This window comes from Chelmon rostratus, chromosome 3, assembly GCF_017976325.1.
Source record: "Chelmon rostratus isolate fCheRos1 chromosome 3, fCheRos1.pri, whole genome shotgun sequence".
NCBI classification, from domain to species: Eukaryota; Metazoa; Chordata; class Actinopteri; order Chaetodontiformes; family Chaetodontidae; genus Chelmon; species Chelmon rostratus.
In genome coordinates, this window is record NC_055660.1 from 7,553,346 (window position 1) to 7,574,482 (window position 21,137).

The 21,137-nt window shown below is 41.0% G+C and overlaps 1 protein-coding gene across 1 annotated transcript in view; it reads left to right on the plus strand.

Moving 5' to 3' along the window:
- The window catches only part of mad1l1 (mitotic arrest deficient 1 like 1), a 53,176-nt gene extending 32,450 nt beyond the window's left edge, over positions 1–20,726 (plus strand). Inside the window, exons 17-19 of the mRNA XM_041934312.1 lie at positions 1,012–1,205; positions 19,627–19,777; positions 19,886–20,726. Of these exons, the coding sequence (XP_041790246.1) occupies positions 1,012–1,205; positions 19,627–19,776 (344 nt within the window). The 3' untranslated portion in view covers position 19,777; positions 19,886–20,726. The remainder of the gene's footprint in view (positions 1–1,011; positions 1,206–19,626; positions 19,778–19,885) is intronic.
- The last annotated feature ends 411 nt before the right edge of the window (positions 20,727–21,137 follow it).

The window sequence follows — 21,137 nt, forward strand, 5'->3', positions numbered from 1 at the left end:
GGTACCATTAGAACCACTCCATTCTATCCCCTTTTTGAGTTACCTTCTGTTGAGGTTCCAAGCAAGTTGCAGCCGATATTAAAAGGCAGAGCTAAAACACTGCAGACCAATGATAGGTCAGAGGGAATCAGAGCAACCAGTGTCATCTCGTCGTCTGATTTCCCACACTGTCCTGTTTTTTTTTTTTCAGCAGTCTATTGTCTTGCTGCTTGCAGCCTTTTCTCAAACAAAACGTGTCTCCTTGATGTAATAAACAACCACATACTAAGAAGAAAAGACATGAAACATTCAGTGTCCTCCCATTGTTTGCGCATAGCGAGTGCGTGGTTGAGCGACAGAGAGAGGGTGAACAGCAGAAAAGTGACGGTCAATGTGAGCAGAGCATCGGGAACGGTTAGCAGTAAGTTGTCAGTCTGGTGGTAAATGTAGAGTATAGATTACAGTGTGTCAGACCACGAAAAGTCTTGTTTGTTGTTTCCCAACTGCTGGAAAAGTGGAGGGGGTTACCCTGTGGCCCCAGGAACATCCACATCTACAATAAAAGTACAGCGTGCATGAGCACGACGATATATTGGCCAGCCAATTTTATCAACCGTTATTGGCCTGTCACAGATATAGTTGAAACAGCATATATGTTGTCCCATATGCACCAATATGAAAACTTTTTTTCAGAGTACATAATGCAAAATACTGGAGTAATTTATAGTTATGAAATTATTGAAGTTTACCCTTTCAGTGCAATGATGTCATTTTCAGTGTTTCGATGTGAAATATCCTGCCTCACTCTACTGTCTGTGGTGGAAACCCAAAACTCTGGTGCTACACCAAAAGTATTTGGTGTGGAAATGTAGCTTATGTCGTATGAAGTTGTCCATCTCTGCTGCTTTCGGTAAATGAGTTGAGCATGTACTTGTGGAGCCTCATGGAGAAGACGGCCTTCTCGTTTAGCATTCCAGACAAGTATCAGAACGTTTGACTGATGTATTCTCCCAACTTTTGTGTGTGTTGCAGATTTGCGTAAGCAGATGGAGAGCTCAGAGCTCAGGAACAAGAGACTGAAGGAGGTGTTTCAGAGGAAAATTCAGGAGTTCCGCACAGTCTGCTATGTCCTGACTGGCTATCAAATAGACATCACCACCGAGAACCAATACAGGCTCACCTCGGTCTATGCAGAGCACATGGACGACTCCTTGCTCTTCAAAAAGGTACACATACTTCACCTTTACGGCTGGGCATTGTGAACACAATCAAACAGAATACTTAAATGTTGATACAATGTGTGGTGCTTTCAAAGACACAATATTTACACAAGAGAAAAAATGAAAGTTGTTCATGAGCTCAGGAATGTTAAACTGTTATGCAGCCTTTGAGACCAGAAAAATGCATTGAATCACAATATCAGCATAGTCAAAATCCCAGATCCACGCTCATACACTGACATCAATATTATCAATAAACTGTACATTTAATTTTGCATTCATATATACCTAGCTCACACTTTCTGAGATCAGATATGGTTGCAGGTAGCTGTGAGACAGTGGCAGTGTGTGTTTCTGCAATATGCACCGAGATCATTAACATTGAAGTGTGAAGTTAAAAGGGAAACACTGTCAACATCAAAATTCCTACAGGCTGTAACATCTGTGTGCGTGCTGATATCTGTCTTAGTGAGATCTTTCACCAATGCTTTAGGAAGTGCAAATTTGACCTTGCACCCCCCCATATCCTCCATACGCACATTTATGCACCATTACACCACGTTATAGGTTTGTACCCGACTCGGCTGTGCAGGCAGAGGAAAGCTACGCCGACCGGGACTCTCCTCTGCTCTGTGTATTGAATGTGTGTGTATCTCATGAGTAGAGGAATGATAGTGTGTGTGTTTGTGTGTGTGGGGGGAGAGAGTGATGACTGGGCAATGTCACGGGGCTGGGCTGCATTAATCGATCACCACTCCCCATCCACTCATTGAGCGTGCTAAATAAAAACTGTGTGTCTGTCCCTTAGCTGTTGAGCAAATCCTTTTTCCTAAGTAGCTTTACAGTGAAAACATCCTGTTATGCTCCCTTCGCACTTACCTCTTTGTCTCCTTCCTTCCCTCTCGCTCCTCTCTCCATCCTGCCCTGCTACACTTTTTCTCTCTTTATCTCTCCCTTGTTGTTTATCTCTCACCCTCTCTCTGTTACCCTCTGATCTGAGTGTGTAGCAGTAGCTAATCGCCGTGTTGTTGCTGTGTTGTGTTATGATAGGGAGGCCTCTAGCTAGAACAGAAACCGTGGAGAATCCATACTGGCAATGTAGAAGGCAGCTTTATTATCCTGGCAGGGTAATTATTGTGGTCAAATGCAAGACGACTGTGCCTGGGCATTACTGCCTTGCTCAAGGTCTCACTCAAATGCTGGTGGAGTGGAGAATAACATAAGAATAAGAGAAATTGGGGGGGGATTCAAACGTGTGCGTGCGTGTACGTGCACTTTTTTTTTTTTCTTGCTGGTGTGTCAAATCTGCTCCATCGAACCCACCTGCGACCCTGCCAGAAGAGATAATTCACTGTCAATATTTATTAACCTCAGACTGCGTCCATAGAACGCACGCACGCACACACACACACACACACACACACACACACACACACACACACACACACAGTCGTAATGCCCTCATAGTGCGCACTGTCACACTCAAATGCACACATACTCACTCCAATCTCAACACTCTCCGTCACACCACACTTCACCACACAGCTGCCCCCCCCCCTCCCCCTGTTGGCTGCACATGCATACAGATGTACAGAGACAAACACACACATACACACACAAAACAGATGCTAACACCTCCTGTGTTAGTATTCCGGGTGTTCTCCACTGTTTGAGTGTGTATGACACACGCCTGGTGGCCTATGGGAGCAGAGAGGCCTGTACTACTAATGAAATACGACATTCACACCGCGTGCACACACATATAAGGAACACCCGCACTTAAAGGAACACACTCGCAAATACACATGAATACAATATACATAACATGCATAATTTGTTCTTTTATGTGAGTGTGTGTGAGTGTGACTATAATCTGGGTTATAGGAATATTAAGTGGACTAATTGTAGGATGAGGCAGGAGCAAGTGCAGAGAAAACGGGGATTTTGGACAGGAAGCTCAGAAGTCTTTACAAATAGGATTCTAATGTTATTCACCTCAGCAACAGGGTTGCCAGATAATCCTGCTAATATCCCCCTCTAGCAGACGCACCCAAATCCCCCCCCCCCATGGTGTAAGCTGTTTAACCTGCAACTGTCATGTTCCCCCACTCTCTCTCTCTCTCTCTCGCATTCATTATGTCTCACTCAAATTCAAATGATTTATTCACCCTTTATTCGTGTTTACTTTTCAGCCGTTTAACATTGCTGTAATTTGGTAAATTAAACGTTTCAAGTTAAATTGTCAAATGAGACGCTTTTCTGACTCATTCAGTCCTGTGTGAATCTCAACAGGGATGCTAGAGAGACACAATGACAATGGTAATTATGACCGCGAGCGATGTTTTCTTCATTCAATCTTTGATACTAACTTTGCTCAGATGTTGTAATTTGAACTACATTTACGATTTAATCTGTGAGAAGCTCAAAGTCCAGTCAGCACAATCAAATGCTAGTTGAGTGTTTGGGAAAAACGGTACTGAAACAATACTTCAGTGATCATAACTAATGGAAACTTGCGCTCAAGATTGAGAGAAAAATTATCTAAGTTTCAGTCTGTCAATTCATAGAGTGAGTGATTGATAAGGACAGTTGCCAATTTTTTTTTCTGTTGATTGACTTATTGATTAATTGACAAATCATTTCAGCTCAAATTCAGGGTTTATTACTTGCTTGCCCTATATGCTAACTCCCCACCCAACATTATTACTCATAATGCAGTGCCACAAACTACAGCCACGGAGCTGAACCAACACCTCTCACATGCTTAATAAACTTTGGGAGGACTGCTGGGATGCATTAGCTTGTACAAGTGCTAGACGAGATGTTGCGCCCATCCTCTCTGTGTTTCACTGAAAAACTGCTGTGTTGCTGGAACACAAACTAGTGTAGCATAGCACAGGTCATTTGAGAGTAAATGTCATTTAAATTAATTGTCAACATCATTGCAACCACAAAAATGTAAATATTCTTTGCTTATTGTGCGTAGCGCGATTTCTTTTAGACACACAACCCTGATTACAAAGAGGCTGGTGCACTGTGTAAAACACAAATAAAACAGATCACATGCAGGTTCGGTGAAATGGCAACTCTAAATTGCCCATAGGTGTGAATGTGAGCATAAATGATTATGTGTCAGCCCTGTGATGAACTAGGGGCAGTTCCATGGTGTACCCCACCTCTCGCCCCGTGTCAGCTGGGCTCCAGCCCCCTGCGACCCTACAAAGGATAAGCGGTTAGAGATAATAGATGGTCTTGGACTAGACTTTCACTTTTAATGTAAAACATTGAAACATGTAGATGTGAGATGGAACATTACAACATGCACGGTATTAACAAGATCACCAAAGACACAAGTGATTGAATGTAAAAGACAAACAAACATGACTGATATTTGAATTTGAAGTATACCTGTAAACACGGACTGAATTCCTGTTAGCGTCAGTTGTTGCTGACATGGTTCGCTGACATAATAAATGCTTGTATGTTAAATGCATTTGAACACTATAATTCTTATGATAAAGTATATACTGTTAAAGTTCCTTTTAGAACTTGATTTCGTCGTTGCATTAACTTGTCTTCTGGGTAATGGAGATACACACCTCCACAGCGTTTATCATAGACTTCAAAGTCAAACTGGATCTCATTATATTGGCACCTTCATGCTGTTGTTTTTGATCAATCTTACCGAATAAAGTCAGAAGTTAGAATGTGTGTTTCTGCAAACAGTTGGTATTAGAGTGGTGGGAGATCAAAAGTTGTGGGTGTCAGTCAGCTATAATTGTGTGGTTCTTTTACAGTGTTGCAAAAGAACCAGTATGGTGTAAAAGCTACTTATTCATAGCTAGTTTCTGTGGGGAAATACAGTTTGTCAGTTGATATTGGAGTAATGCAGTGTTGAGTTAAAATGACTGTGATGCCAGAATTAATTTGAAAGGGAAAGTGTGCAGAGGATGTTTGTGTATTAAGCTAACTTGAACATGTGTGCAGTTTATATTTTTAGCTCACCCCTAGGTGAGAGGGCTGATTAGCATCAGTGATTAGGTATTTATGAGGCCCTGCTAATCAGCGAGATAAACACCTTAGCTGTGCGAGCGAGTGAGTTACTTGAAAATTTTTCTTCCAGAAGTTTCAAGGAGAGGAAGGCACTGCTTACATTTTATAACATTAAAATTTACCCATGTTTAAAGGTTCAAGTCCAAAAAGTCAGTGTGACATAGAGATTTAGTTGGCAGTTTTTTGTTTTTTTTTTAATGCACACATAGTGTTTATATTGCTGTGAACCCAAGAAATAACATGTTTAGTTCACTTTTTCCTCTTAATTTCCTCAAAGGTATTAGACAAACAGTAAAAATCATGGTGAAATCATGCTGGCTCAGGACATCAAATAAAGAAGTGCATTTGTCAGTTAAAGCCTTGACCTATGATGATCCTATTGTTCTCATTTGTACCTGAGAAAGTTCAGCGACTTTAGTTGAGTCAGAACAGTTAAGTTGGGTAAAAAAAAAAATCGTGATGCTTATTGCAGACAAACAAGTCTTACAAGTTGTGCGTCTCTGTAAGTAATCTCCCAAAGCAGACCCACTGCTGGGCTTACACACCTCTCCTATTGATTAGCTCATTAACAAATAAACAAACGCACCCGCACAGAACTGTGCTCTCCGCAGCAGCGACTTTAAACTTCTAGATGTTCTCTATCGACCTGAGTTCTCCATTTTTTCCTCTTTTTCTTTCATTACTTCCCTTGCTCTCTCTTGCTCTTCATTCGCTTCCTTGACACTCTCTCCCCCCTGTCTTCCCTTCCTAATGAAAGGAGAAGATAGAATCTCAGGGCCAGCTCATTAAAACATACTCCCAATTAACTGTCAACCCTCTCACCAGAGAGAGATGGAGGGAAAGGAGAGAATACATGGAGGAATGGTGGAAGGTGATGCGTAGACAGAGCAGGAAGTTTAAAAAATGGCAGTGGTTTCACGAAGCAATGAAACAGTGCCTTTTGATAAAGCAAAATCATTTTTATCTGTGTCTGTGTGTGAGAGTGGGAGAAGGAAGAGGACAGTTAATAAAGCACAGTTTATGAACACTGTCGAGTCTTAATGACCTGTCTCTGTTTTATCAGCCACTTGGGAATGATTAACGCCACACAAATGTGTGTTTGCCCGTGTGTATGTGTGTAAGACAGATTGTAAGCCATCACTGCTTGAATGGTTTCGTCATTTGTCTGTTATAGCTTAATTTTGAAATAACTTTGAAGCGTAGCCGGAGTGTCAGGGAGCTGCTGGCTCCAGTAAGACTGGAACCATGGGAGTGGACGGGAGCTGGTGCAGCGGGACCCAGCTGGGCAGGTGTCCAAAAACATGTTGGTGTCGCTCTTTCTCACCCGGTGATAAGACTGTTATCTTTGCCTCTCTTCTTCTGACCAATCAGATTTAATGCCACCACAGTGTTAGTGTTATTTGTAGCAGGCAGTGTGGCAGCCACTTAAAATGATAAGGGCCGATAAAGGTGTTGCATTTTCTTTAACCATTTTTTTATTGATTAGAGAGTAAAGTGGAATAAGCCGGTTCTTTTTAAAGGGAAGGGAACTTACGCCACATTCATTGCCCACAACACTATTGACAGCAGGCAGAGTGGTGTGAAAATATCAATACAGCTCATTTTTAAAAAGGAGGACGGTTAGAGAACGATCCTGTTTATAATCAGGGTTATGCCAACATTTTTCTTTGCCAATTTCATGCAACTCTCAAAATATTTCATTGACAACTGCACTGCCTGTCCCTCACATGTTCACAAGCTTGTTTCCAAACAGTAGAAGCAGGTACATCAACAGATCCAACACTAACTAACACATACCATTACTCTATTTTTTCACATTGCAGCCATGGATAGTAACCTTTTGTTTGTTTAGTTAGTTTGTCCATATTATCATTCGCATAATGCATCAAAAGAAATCAAAACTCCAATTGAGTCATGACTTTTAAATGAATCTTTGATATCTTGTCTGATGCTTGGCCTGTATTCAGCTAATAATCATTATTTTATCAGGCTTTATCCATGAATACTATGGCAGCTGTACACATTCTGGATAGATAATTCAACTCTTGCTGTGGCACTCTATTATAACTATTTTTAGCTGAATCTGATCAAACAAGGTCATGATGCAGACTAAAGACCAATGCAGTTTGGAGATATTGCTGAGTCTGTGTGTGTGTGCGTGTGTGTGCGTGTACTGTACGTTTATCTTAAATCTTTCCCTGTGCAAAATGGGTCTTGTATTATTACTGAACAGTAAGATCCATTATATCTTGCATTCCCATCACATGTTGGTTCTGGTCGTCTAAAATGTGTGTGTGTGTGCACATGCATGAGCTCTGGTTATAAGACAGGGAGCAATAAAATGAATATGAAACTAAAAAGGATAGGTGAGTGGGTGTTTGGGAAAAGAAGGCTTGCTGGGACTGAATTTCACTTTGCTCGCTGACTGAAACAAAACACTCACTGATGTATCGCTGATAGCTATGAAGATAAACATGAGCAAAGCACTAATAAACAGTAAACACAAAGGCTGATGGGAATACAAGAGTGCATAAATTAGCTGCATTTTCAGTGGATATGGCTTTATGTACTTAAACCTTCAGAGAGAAATCTTGGAGTTGAAATCCCAGAGAAAGAAGAGAATGTTGACTCTGATTTCTCCTGACAGTTTCCTGTCCTGCTTGCCCTCGGGGTGTGTATGTGTATACGCGTGTGTCTGTGCGTGCACGTTTGCGTGCCCGCGCTCGTTGGCGTCACTAGCTCCTCTGGTCGATGTTCGGAACATATGTCTGCTGTCTCCATGGTAACGTGATACATCGCAACCACACGTAAGTCCACCTGAGGTCATGAATATTCCTGAGCGTGAGATGGTCTCTCCAGCTCTGTGCAGACTCTGAGCTGTTGCCTTCATAACTCTGCGCTTATTACTTCACAGTCGCATGATTTTATCCCACAAAAGATCAAATGTTGGTCCGTTTGACCGTTCTGTATCCATATATCAACGAAAGTACCCAAAAGGATTCACAAACTGTTTAATGATTGATTTATAAAGTACTCAGTAGAGCGCAGATCAACAGGCCTCTCCCCTCACAAACAAAGAAAAGTTGAATCCCATTCAATTTCCCTTTACAGTCAAGATGGCGGCAAAGATAACAAAAACAGGGATTTCTTCATCGCGTATCGTACCTATCTTTAGTGGATCACAGCATATCGGGCATGGAATTAATCTACATGTGCTCTTGTTCAAGGAGCGCATCGCCCACCCCTATGCTGTAATAGTGGTATAAAAGACAACAGCTAATAAAATAGGGTGTGAATCACCTTAACCACGGAAAATGCTGGAGCATACAGCCATTAATGTGCACAAAAAATAGTAGGCTGGTGGGCTCAGTACTATGCAAGATTAGCTGAGGACAGGTACACACACACACGCATGAGCAAACACATGATCTCCTCCAGGCATACCCCCAGCGAGATAAACAGAAAAAATCCACATAAAAAAGAAGGCTCACAAGTCATTGCTGATGCACACACGACTATTTCCTCGTTTAAATCAATGCAATACGAATCCACAAATACTGTACATGTGTTTAAGAGTATTTGCAGTTTCCATCAAAATATATTTGGCTGTTGGAACGTTTGCTTCTGCGTATGTGAAAAGTTGCCTAAAACCTTGCGGAGGTGCCTGAATTAGCATGCACATGTTTGGAAAAGGTAAAAAATCAGGTGGTGTGGTTACAAATTAAGCGAGTTTACTGCTTCTATAGCCTGCTCCTCATCTCTGCTTGAGGCTAGCAGCAGGAGGGTGGATTAGCCACTGCTAGCATAACATACCCGAATCTCTGACCCATGTGTTGGCAGCCAAGTTGCCTTATGGGTAATGTTGGTGCCAGGTATAGGAGTGTGATGCTAAATGACCGGAGTGCTCTTTAAAGTTTCTCTTCACTTTTTACTCATTAAGTAAAGAAGGTTTGCTTAAGTTTACCCGATGAAGTAAGCTGCTGTTGGTGCACTTCAGCATCACATTAGCACCAGTGTTTCATGTTGCAAACATCCTCTGAGCTGCTGTTCTACAGTAAAAGGTCACCTATCTTAAGAGCTTCCTCTGAGTATTCATGTTTGCTACCAAGACTTGTAATTAGCCACCTAATCTCATCACCCAAAAGCTTTGATAGGAAGACGGGGTTTATAGAGGCCTATTTAAAGTTCATTTGACACTTCATCTGATTTGTGGAAAATTTCCAATTCCAGTTTTTCTGACAAGTATTACCGTTATCATTTAAATCTTAATGTAGCAACAATTATTTCTATTGGATATAATCAGATAAAGTAATGCCGCTGCTTCTTGGTGCTATGTAACTTGTTTTTTGTGTAGAAGCCAGCCAGTTGGAGAAATGTTAAATTACATAAACTTGGCTAATTATCTATAGGAAAAAAGCCCAGTTTATCTCACATTTAACAAGCTGTAAACAATGTTTAATTTGTGATCTGGCTTTAATGAAAACTGTCCCCATAACACCTATAGCTGTAGGATTAAATCTGTGGCTTGGCCATTCTATGAAATCATACTCTTGTAATCTTATTAAGACATTGTTAATAATAATAATAATCCAAGTTATGATAAGGTAATTGTGGTTCTTGTGATTTATAAACGCTCTTTTAAATTGTGCTGTCAGTGTAAACATGGTGAATAACTAACCTAACCTAACCTGCATCATGGTTCACACAGTGGAGCCAACAATGAATTCTCACAGCCATAAACTGTATGAATGAGCCAGAGGAGCTTTTAACCTGGACCAAAAATACTAAAATAGACTCACCACGTTCAACCCAGCATGTAACCAAATGGAAAATTCTCTTGATCTAAATGTTGATAAAGTCCGAGTACACCTGAGATATAAGAGAAGTTTATGTGTCACATATACCAAATCAATGAATAGATATCCTGCACAGTGCTTCACTGTGTGCATATGTGAGGCAAAGAGAGGGATACATGAGCTTTGTGATTACAACAAGCTGCATTACACTTCTGCCCAAAACTGCATCTGTTCAGTAAATATGTCCAGATAACAAACAGTATCAAATTCACAGTTAATTTGGAAAAACTGGCCTGTTGCTCCGCTTCCAACAGCTAAGTCTTGTTTACCAGCCCAGTTTGTTTTGTTTTGGGTCCTATCTGAAATGCATATGGAATACAATGTTTTGTATTGAGTTCTGGCTGAAATTCACCCTGCATATGAAAACCCCTTTTTGTACCTCATTTGTAATACATGGCTTAGAATTTTAATGGTGAAGAATCCAGGCCAACTGACGAGTTTCTTCTATAATAGTCCCTGCTTTGTTAAATACTACACAGAGGTCAGCACACTGTCATTTTCTCAACTCTAACTAGCTGACTAATGACCTGTCAATCACACATCAAAGGTGACGCCCAGGGCAGAGCAGTGTTGCATATTTGGACTTTTTCCTCTCTGTGACAAAATGATTCACAACTGTTCAAAACCGAACATTTGAACCAGGACAGAAATATGAACCAAGAGGGAAGCTGCTATTGGTGGCACATTGAGTTATAAATGCAGGAATTTTGAGTTTCCTCTAGCTTTGAAATTCTCAGAAAATGAAGTTAAAGCAAAGAGAGGAGAAATCCAAAACAAAACAACAAAGACTTCTGAGCTCTTTGAACGTCGAGGCGCATGCTAAGTTTTAAGGTGTCTTGTATTGACAACTGTAACTAATTCCATGTTTTATGTATTTATGCTAGCGAGCTTCTGGTTGATCAGTGATTCTGTTAATGGTGTTTATCACACTGCTCACAAAATAGTTTTCTGTTAGATGTATGTAGTCATTAGCTACACAAACAGCTCTTTAAAAGCAGTAAACAAAAAGCTGATTAGAATATAAATATGAATAGAATTGCTGCGGATTTAATTATTTTTGGTGGGAGCTTTACTCCATCTCTCTCTCCTCCTCTCTCTGACATCCTCCTCCCGACTGCAGAAAAATGCCAAAATCTGCATTTAAATTGAAAGCTATTCATCTGCATATTTTTGATTATTCAATTAATTTTCGCTCTGTTTTTTTCACCCCCACCAATCAGCAGCTATGCCATGCAGTGGAATTGTTTATTGTTGATGATGACGCTGCTGTTAGAGGTGTGTGTGTGTGTGTGTGTGTGTGTGTGGAGTATAGGTGGGTGAATGTGGAATCTGAAAAGAGGCAAAGGTGCAAATGAGAAATGAATAAAACTGAGAGAGATTTGTGCAGCAGAGGCAGGAGAGAAGATGGAGAGGGTAAGACAGAGAAGGAAAGCCCTCTCATTAGCGGTGGAAAGTGGAGACAGAGGTCAGCTGATCTGTGAACTGCATGTCATCACCTCACTATAGAGCCATCTGTCACATCCATGCATGCACACAGGCTGAGGACTCTATTTTAACAGTACAGTTGCAAAGACCAGCGCAAAGCAGTACAGTATGTCATATCTGTAAGGACACTGCAGCTGTCTTTTAAGCATTTCATAAAGGCGTAAATTGTTCAGTGTATTGTAATATAAACTGTAAGGGAGTGGTGATTGATCATTATCTTTTCAGTCACATTACTTATCTTGCCAGTCACAGTTACACATAATGGAAACCCCTCATCAAATGGAAGTGAGAATGCAGAGAGCTTTTCAACGTACAAATAAAGACAGAAGAGTGCACTCAGTGTACTCAGTGTAGATAACCACCAGGTGTGAGCATTATCCCTAGTGCAGGGGTATTCATTTAATATTCAAAGAGGTCCAATTAGAGACCTCTCCTGTGCGTGTGCGTGGCTGCATGCAAAACCCTGTTATGTAAATCATTTCATTTTAGGGTGAAGACTTGGGTTAAGGTTAGAGTAAAGGTTAGGGTTAGATACGTTGTGGTTATAGTTATGGTTCATCTATGTATTGTCTTCAAAAATGATTGAAACGTGTGTCCGTGTGCGTGTGTCCGTGTGCGTGTGCGTGTGCGTGTGCGTGTGTGTGTGTGTGTGTGTGTGTGTGTGTGTGTGTGTGTGTGTGTGTGTGTGTGCGCGCACAGATTTGGTTGGCTGAGTAATATCACGTGACGTGCGTGTTTCCTGCATTTCTAAACCAGTGCCATACTCACTCTGTCCAACGCCAATATTTCCACACACACACACACAAACACATAATCCCGTCAAGGGTTACACCTGGCTGAGATAAAAAGTATTTGTTGTGTGTGGGACTCATTGAACTTCACTACTTTATTATACTGATTAATGAGGTTGCATTCAGTCATAATTGGTTGCATTAATATGCAATAATAGGTTGCATATAAACGTAAAATCAGTTGACAGCATTTCATTTCAGACTTGAGTTGTGATTAAAAAAACAAAAGATAACTTATTTGTTGACTCACTGCAATTGAATTAAGCCAGTTCAGCCATATCACATCATATCATAATTAAAATGTATTTTAAGAATTGGAAATGAAACAGCACTTTAGCAAGACAAATTAGAACGAGGCCAATGACACACATGGCTGTAACCCAGTGATTTTGGATGAGCAGAGGGCAGCAGATTGGGTGAGAGAAGATTCACTCATTCAGTTCATTATTGGTTTTGGTTTTTGGTTTGTCGACAGTTAGAAAACTGTAGAACGTCACTAAACATATTCTTGAATTGTACAAGTTTATCCTGAAAGGATAAGTCAGTTAATCGATTAGTTGATTAAAAACAAAAAAATTCTGCAAATATGCTGATAATCAAGCGATCATTTCAGTTTCCTTTCAAGCAAAAAGTCCCAGAGTTGGACAAAACAAGACATCAGAAGATGTGAGCTACAGTATAAGGAAACTGTGATGGCCATTTTTCTCTATTTTTTCCAGATTCATTGATAATATGATGAAAATATCCGCTGGTTGTAGCCCTACTTGAACCTTTTGAAGATTATGCGAAATTAAGTAAATTTAGAACAAATAATAAAGTATGAAGTATAGAGGCAAAGCTTATTTCAAGGTCAGGAAAATAACCACAAGGAGGGCTGCCTCTTATCTTTGCATTGGCAGTAGAACAGAGGGCTCAGTCATTGGTTTCATGTGTTTCTGACTGTCTCAGGGCGTGGGTGTTCACATCTACTCTGACCCTGTCTGCTTCCTGAGAGGAGCATGATTGTCATTCAAGCAGCATGCAGCTCCTTGGTTGGATGAGGTCAGTATAAAGCCCCGCCCTGCATCTCAAGCCAGGAAGTATTGATTTCCTTTAATTGGATAGACAAATGAAAGGAGGGGATGAATGGGATAGCACTGCTGCTCTCCATTGTTGAGGTGTGTCCTTCTTAGGTTCTGAGTGCAACTTTGTCTCAGATTGTTAGATTCTTACAGCTGATATTGGAGAAGCAAATAGAAGTTTTCTTCCATCGCTGCCTGTTTTTCTGTTGGATGAGGTTGATCTCACCCTGTAGGAGGAATCTGTGGTGCTGATATATACCTGAACCTCACACTGTTTTTTTCCTGCATCTTGCTCCCTCTGCTGAATGAGAGAAATCCAGTTGTTTTCAAATATAAACAGAACCTTGTTGTCTTCATAAAGGTCAGATATTGTTTAAAACACGTTTTGCGGAAGTGTGAATATGCATATAAGCATTGATAAGGTCAGTATTTGAATAAAGCTGATTTAAAAAAAACCTCCCTGACCTTTTATGAACTTCTTTTGAAATTTTCCCTGCTTATGGAAAGAGAAACGTGAGAATAAATTTAAGAATGTGTGGCCCTCTGGGTCAAATTTGATACCAACATGCCTCTCTTTCAACCATCAGGAATGCTGTTTTTTTTCTCTCGATTGCACACAAGAACCCTCATATAATGCGTGACGATTCATTTTAATCAAAGATTTTTAATGGGTTAGTTAGTCTGGCCTTGATGGTGGTAGCAAGCAGAAATGAGTCAACCACTCCATCTGTACTCTAGTGCAAGATGTTTTACCATACGTAAATGGAATCACATAATGTTACTGCCAAGTAGTTCATTAGGCAAATTAGCCTATATAAGTGCAGCAAAATTTTAATGTCATTTAGGCAGCCTGGTTGGGGCCCTCTGTGAAACATTACGAGAACAAGCATGCTAATTCAATTAACTCATTCGTTAACCAATTATGCACTGATACTTGTGTAGTAGCTGTCAATCAATTCAAGAACGCTTAAACTTTTCTTCCCCACAAGAGCAGGTTGTATGATAGCACAATTAACTTTGATTTGAAAAAGATGACCCAGAAACAGATGAGAACATTAGAAAAGCACTTGCTTGTTTTTTATTATGTTGGTCAGACGCAACAGCACTGTGATATACTGATTTTAAAAAAGCCGTTGATGAATTTTCATTTCTCGGTTCAACTTGTTGTTGTTCGCCGGTGCTTTTTCTTCCCTGGCTATGAAGGAGAGGCATTCTTTCCTCAAACGTCTTTGGCATGACAATCACTGTTGTTGTAGACTTTTACCCTGCTATGTAGAACTTTCTGGATGCAGCAGGCTGAGAGGGAAGCACACATCTTCCCAAAGTAACTCCTGGAATGCTTTCAAAGTCAGATAGTTAGCATACTGTGTATCAGACACCCCAGTTAAAATGGGATCTGTACGTTTTCCGGAGAATAAAGGATCTGATCTTGCCTGGTAGTTTTAATTTGTTTTTGTTATCGTCATTGAGATTGGATCTCTGTCCTCCAGAACAAAACCTGTATGTGAGCAATTTGAGTTGGAGGCAAATCAGCCCCAGACTCTTAAAAAGGTCATGAGTTTGTGAGTTGATGAGTTTTGGGAAACTTTAGAAACTTTGTGAAATGCATTATTATCCCTCTATTTGTAAAAAACATATTGTGGTTTATTCCTGGTGTGTTGCTGCAGCAGCATGTAGCCTCCTCTGTGACTAGATAAATTACATGCCTTGTTAACAGATGATCCGATGAGTGTCGCGCACAGTTATTTCTCATGGTATATCTTTCATTTCTCACCCCTATTGCTTTCATTTTTCACGCAGTTCTGTTTAATAGGACATCTTTTGATGCTTTCACGGCACGGAACAGACATATAATTACTTATTAGACTCATTCCTCTTTCAGCCACAATCTACATTTAATGTGAGCTAAAAACAAATATGTGAATCAGTGTTATGTCGTGTACATACGACAGCACGTTGGATTGCGTTAACGCCCAAGATCCAAACGCAGTGTGAGCCAGACTACCTCCAGATGTGGTCAGACAGCTCTGATCACATCACATTTACACTTTGCATTTACATGCGTTTTTCCTTATCCGGATAACTTCCCTGGATATGCATCTCATTTTCATACCAGGTGTAAGTGGGAAGGTGGTTCTTTCTTCAGTACAAGAAATCCACTTAGCCATTGACTCTGACAGTTATGTCATATTAACTGCTGTGAAGCATTCACATGAGGGGATATTTTTCCTCTCATCGCAAGCTTTTCAAAGCCACAAGGTTGTCAGAGATGCTTTTACTGATACAATCATGAATACTTGAAGGCTGGACTGAAACTTACCTTGACACTATGATATTGATGCACCTCAATGTCACACACAAAACACATCAAAGGTGTAGTTTGATACCGTTTTACTGCCAGTGGTCACGCCTCCAGACTGAAGAAAATTACACACATTTCAAAGAAAATAATTACCGTTACGAACGGCTAGAAATGCAGCGCTGAGTTTGTGGGAAGAAGGGCAGCGGTTGAGAAAGTGGTGAGCGGAGCCGGAGCCGAAGACACATACACACATGTCCCAGAATGATGAAGGTGTTGCACCGTCTTTGTTTATTCTTCTGTACTGTCCTCACTTCCTTTCACATGTGCACACAACTTCCTTTTTTTATTTTAAGCACTTAAGCAAAGGTGTCTCAGGCCAGTCTGCAGTCCATCAAACTTCCATCCAAGCTGAAATGTCTCAACAACCACTGGATGGGCTGCCGTGACATTGGGCAGAAAAATGCATGTTTCCCAGCGGATGGCTCCTAATACCTTTGGTGATCCCCTGATGTTTCAGTTTGACCATTACTTTGGTTTATGACCAAATATTTAACAGATAAAACTAATGACGGTCCCATCAGCCTCAGTTGTTCTTTGTGTTGTGCTAATTAGTAGACGTTAGTGTCACGGTCACATTAATGGTGTCATGACATTGTCAATGTGAGCATGTTAGCATGCTGACATTAGCCTAAGTGCAGCCTCACAGAGCCGCTAGCATGGCTGTCGACTCCGAGTCTGTAATTGAACAGACAAATTGAAAGCAGCCTGTCTTACTTCTACGTTTTACAGCGCAGTCTGCAGCTGTAGTTTTATGCATGCGAGGCCTCAGTCACGAGCTAAGGTTGCTAGTTTTTGACGCACCAACAGCTAATTAAGTACAGATAAATCATTTAGAAGCTGTGACCTAGTTTGAATATTAATTTAGGACAAAGCCATCAGTGATTTTAACTGTATTTTATTCGGTAGTTGCAAGTGTTTAAACAGTCAGAATGGTGGATCTGCTGCCATTAATGGATTCTCCCTCTTCTGCTTACCTCCTTGAGTTTACACTAACATCCCCTCTCTATCTCAGACCCAGAGCACCACCACTTCAGTTTTGTGTCTATAACCTTTTGTAATCTATGTAAATCTGTATAACCTTTGCTCAGCTCTGTGTGTGTGCATGCATGTTTGTGTGCATGCACATTTGGCCGCTTGAAGTCTTAATGTCATGTGGGGGCACAGGTGTTTCTCCAGACTATAATCTGTTGTCTTAGTTTTCCTTTCTGACTGACTGCGGGAGGCGTCACCGTCCTCGGCCTCCATCAACTCATCCACCGTGTCTAACACACACATACACACACCCACTCATACACTAAGTCTGCTCTGAGGACAAACTTCGGCAGAAGGTGTATCAGACACTGAGATCTCCATGGTAACGGCTCGCAGTGTTTTTTTTTTCTTTGATGTATGTGTTCCATGTTCCCAGAGCCCCAGCGGTTTCTCGAGCCGTGTGCACACGCGTGTCAGTGTGTGCACGCCTGTGATGAGAGGAGCTGCCTGAGGATATGGCATCGCTTTCAGACAGCCGCGCTGGGAAAGAAAACACCAGGGACGGCCAGCGAAATGAAGCCACAGAGTGAGACAGTTAGAGTGGTGGACAGTAGTCACGAGAAAGCCTTTGCTTTGTCTCCCTGCTGCGTGCAGGCCTGTGTAATAAAGATGGATTTAGAATAAAATCAAGACAACGTGTAAGGAGTAACACTCAAAGAGGTGACCAGAGCCGTGTTGTTGTGTTGTGAGGAACGTTTATATATAATGTTTTACAGATGCTTGTCTGCTAATTGGAAACAAGTGTTTCCTGTTGTTTAAGTCAGCTTAATTTGTCAGCGTGAGACGCTTCCCGGTGTTTGATGTGTCTTGTTTGCCGCTGTTGAAGCTGGTCCATTTAAGTCACATGCTTATGTTATTGAGATACATCCAGAATTGCATTGAGAAGGTCACAGCTGTCAAACTCAAATTTAAGCAGATTATTGGAGGTGCTTTGAATTATGGGACTTGGAGTCAATTCCTTTTTCCAAAACATAGTGTCAGCCTCATTTGAGAAGATTTTTCACCATCTCTTCATACATCAAACCCAGAGGAAACAAGTTCATTAATAAGTCATTCTTTTACGTTTGATAACTTTTTGATAATGACCCAATTAAAGACAGGAGTACATGTTTAATCTTGAAAACAGCACAGTGGCCGGGTGTCACGGTGGCCTAGTAGTCTAAGATGCTTACCACATAACCGCGACCAATCCGGCTAGAGACCTTTGTTGCATGTCATCCTCCCTCTCTATCTAATTTCCTCTCTGCAGCCTCTTGACTGGGTACTAAAAAAAAAGGCAAACTGCCAATAATTATTCCAAGAAAAAGAAAAGACAATGCCACCGGGGTCATATGACCTGTTAGAAAGTATATAAGAGAACTTTTAGCTTGAACACGCTTCCTTCACGTCTACAAAAAAAAAGCATTCCTCATACTTTGGTGCTGGAAGTAAAAGGCGGCGTCACACATCAGTTTTTTTGCTGCAGAAATTACTTGATTTTCTCTAAAAAAAGAAAGAAAGGTAAGATCACTTGTAGACTGGAACCGTACTCCACTGATTTCACAAGCGACAGTACAAATAATTTTCCCACTCCAGAAAGTAGATTTAGTGTCAGATTATCTGTAAGAAGGCTCCATTAAAACAAAATGAATCAACTAAGCTGTTGCTAAATGGAAATGTGAGCAGATGAATCGGCTCTTTTGAAGTGAAAATGAACACGAAACTTCCACTGCTTAAAAGTCGATCAACCCTAAAACTTCTCTCGGCAGCCTGCTAGCTTGTGCTCGGCTTTGACTGCGAGCTAATGTCGGCTGCATATTTGTGTACTTTGCTAAAGGACAGCATGAAAACGGCAAGTCACCCTATCTGTGTCTCTCAAGCACTCTCCATTCTGTGTTTAGCCTCTGTTTAGCATTGTGCAGTCAGCTGGCAAATGTCATTAGTTCAGTTATCCTCTCCTCTCACCCATTAGAGATTTGTGGCTGTTCACACAAAAGTGAACAGCTGAGTTCGCCTCATCCTGTGGCGTGAGAGGAAGCACACTAATTGGTTTATATTTTTTTTCATTTATTTGCATCATCTTTCTAACATCCTATTGCCAAAGTCTGTTCAGTTTTCAAACAATAATTCTGGGCTCAAGTCAAATCATATTTTATCATATCTTTTGGAAAGTTATTTAGCTCCAAATCACTCTCGATGGGGAAACGTTTACTGAATTGGGACTCAGTAAAGAAGTGTCCATATGGGAAATAATGTAGCGCGGTATTAAATCTCTCTCCGTTAATCATCGCCCGTTCAACCGTTTTGTCTTCTGCTCTTTAGTTTCTTCATTTATTTTCCCTTTTCCCTAAATAAAGATCTGCGTCACTTCCACACGTTGACACAGGACATCTCTCAGATGTCTCGATATCTTCCCCGCATGTCATGGGACTGTGCTCCTCGCTACCTTCCTCCCCTCCCTGCAATGCTTTAATTACTTTATCCCTCGTTTCTCTCCTCATCCCTTTCTCCTTCACTCCATCGCCCCGAGCTGCTCCTCATTCCTTTTAATTAATCCACACAGATTTAGACACCTTCACCCTGCTGTGAGTGTGCACACACACACACACACACACACAACACACAACACACACACACACACACACACGCTTGACAATCCCCTGTAGACAATAACAACTTAAAGTGATCTTGCTTCACTTTGAAAGTTTTTCTCTGGAGATGGACGTAGTGGAAAACTCGTATTGTTTGATGTCGTGTATTGTCTCACGATGCCCGTGTGCGTGTGCATGTGTTTGTGTGTGTGTGCAGGGCTCCAATGGAAGCATGCAGCTCATGGAGACCGAGTTCTCCAAAACTCTGGGAGAGATGGTGGCCCTTCACCTGCATCACCAGAAGAGCATCCCGGCGTTCCTCTCCGCCGTGACCCTCGACCTCTTCAGCCGACAGACCACAATCTGAAGTAATCTGACACCACCTCAGACACGGGGCTTTAAAACGGGATTTGTTCAGTTTTTAATTTCCTGGCTTTTTCCTTCCCTTCCTTGCCTTTTTTTTTCCTGTCTCATAGGATATTCACAGCGTGTTCAAAATGTGTCGGTATTTCTCAACAACTCTTGACATGCGAGCAGTGCAGTCAGCGCTGTGTTGTGGAGGATGAACACCTTGTTTGATGGAATCCTTCCCGCTTACATTCAAACGCCTAAGAAAGCTACTCGGTGTCCCTATTTGTACGCTGAATATTTCATCAATGACACTTTGAGAAATACATTTTTCCTTTAGAGAACAAAGTTGTCATGAAAATGACACACAAAAGACGCTGATGTTTGGATTTGAAGCTTGTTTTTTATTTTTATTATTTTTTTTTTTTTTTACAGTGGGAGTTTGAGATGCATTTCCCACCGAGTTTAATTCACACCGCGTGAAGCCAAAGAAACGTTGGTGTGGTTCTCTGCATCTGCAGCAGATGTGTTTTGCATTGTCTTCACTGGCTGAGTCTCCGTCAGCTCTTTTTTATTCTTCCTCTCTCTCTCTCGGGCCTTACAATTAGTCCAAGCCAGTCTAAAAACAGTGTTAAAGGAATCAGTTTGAATACAAAATCTGGGATTTTTTTCCCTTTTGCTCATTGATGTCCTGGAATATATCAGAATCTGAAGTTAGTTTTCATCAGCATGCGACATTGTCAGTGCCGTACACATGATTCTATTGTTTTAATGAGTGTTTATGAGTTTGAATTGGAGATAAAATCTAAACTCAAGTTTCCTGCATTCGTCTCTCCCTGGTGCCGAGACAAGAGCCGACAGCAGCACGTTCAAAATGAGCTCTACGGTTATCCGTTGCAAAAAAAAAAAAACAAAAAAAAGAAAAACAATATTTGATCTTTGATAGCCTCACCATGTTCAAAATAAGCACAACAGGCATTACTGTGCACTCAAACGGTCCCCAGTTTGACAGTGTGGCCTGGCCTGTTGACCTCAGCGCGACGGCCTGCTGTTTTCTTCATTAGCGCAGAAGAGAGAAACCAGAACGAATAATCATGGCACCATTTGAGCAGCGCATGTGTGTGGAGGCATTTTGGATATTAGGTGTAAAACTGGTGCCTGAAGGCAAGGCTGTTTGCTGCCGTTTAAAAATGCGACTGCTTCAGGGTTAGTTCAGGGTTAGATTTTATGAGTCGAATCAATTTGAACGAATGACGTTCTAGTTCTCATTATTTTTAACTATTTTTTCCGCTGTTTTTTAAAAACTACCACATAAAACCTGTTTTTTGTTGTTGTTGTTTTTTTTAATACCATATACCCATTTGTTCTTTCCTCACCTGC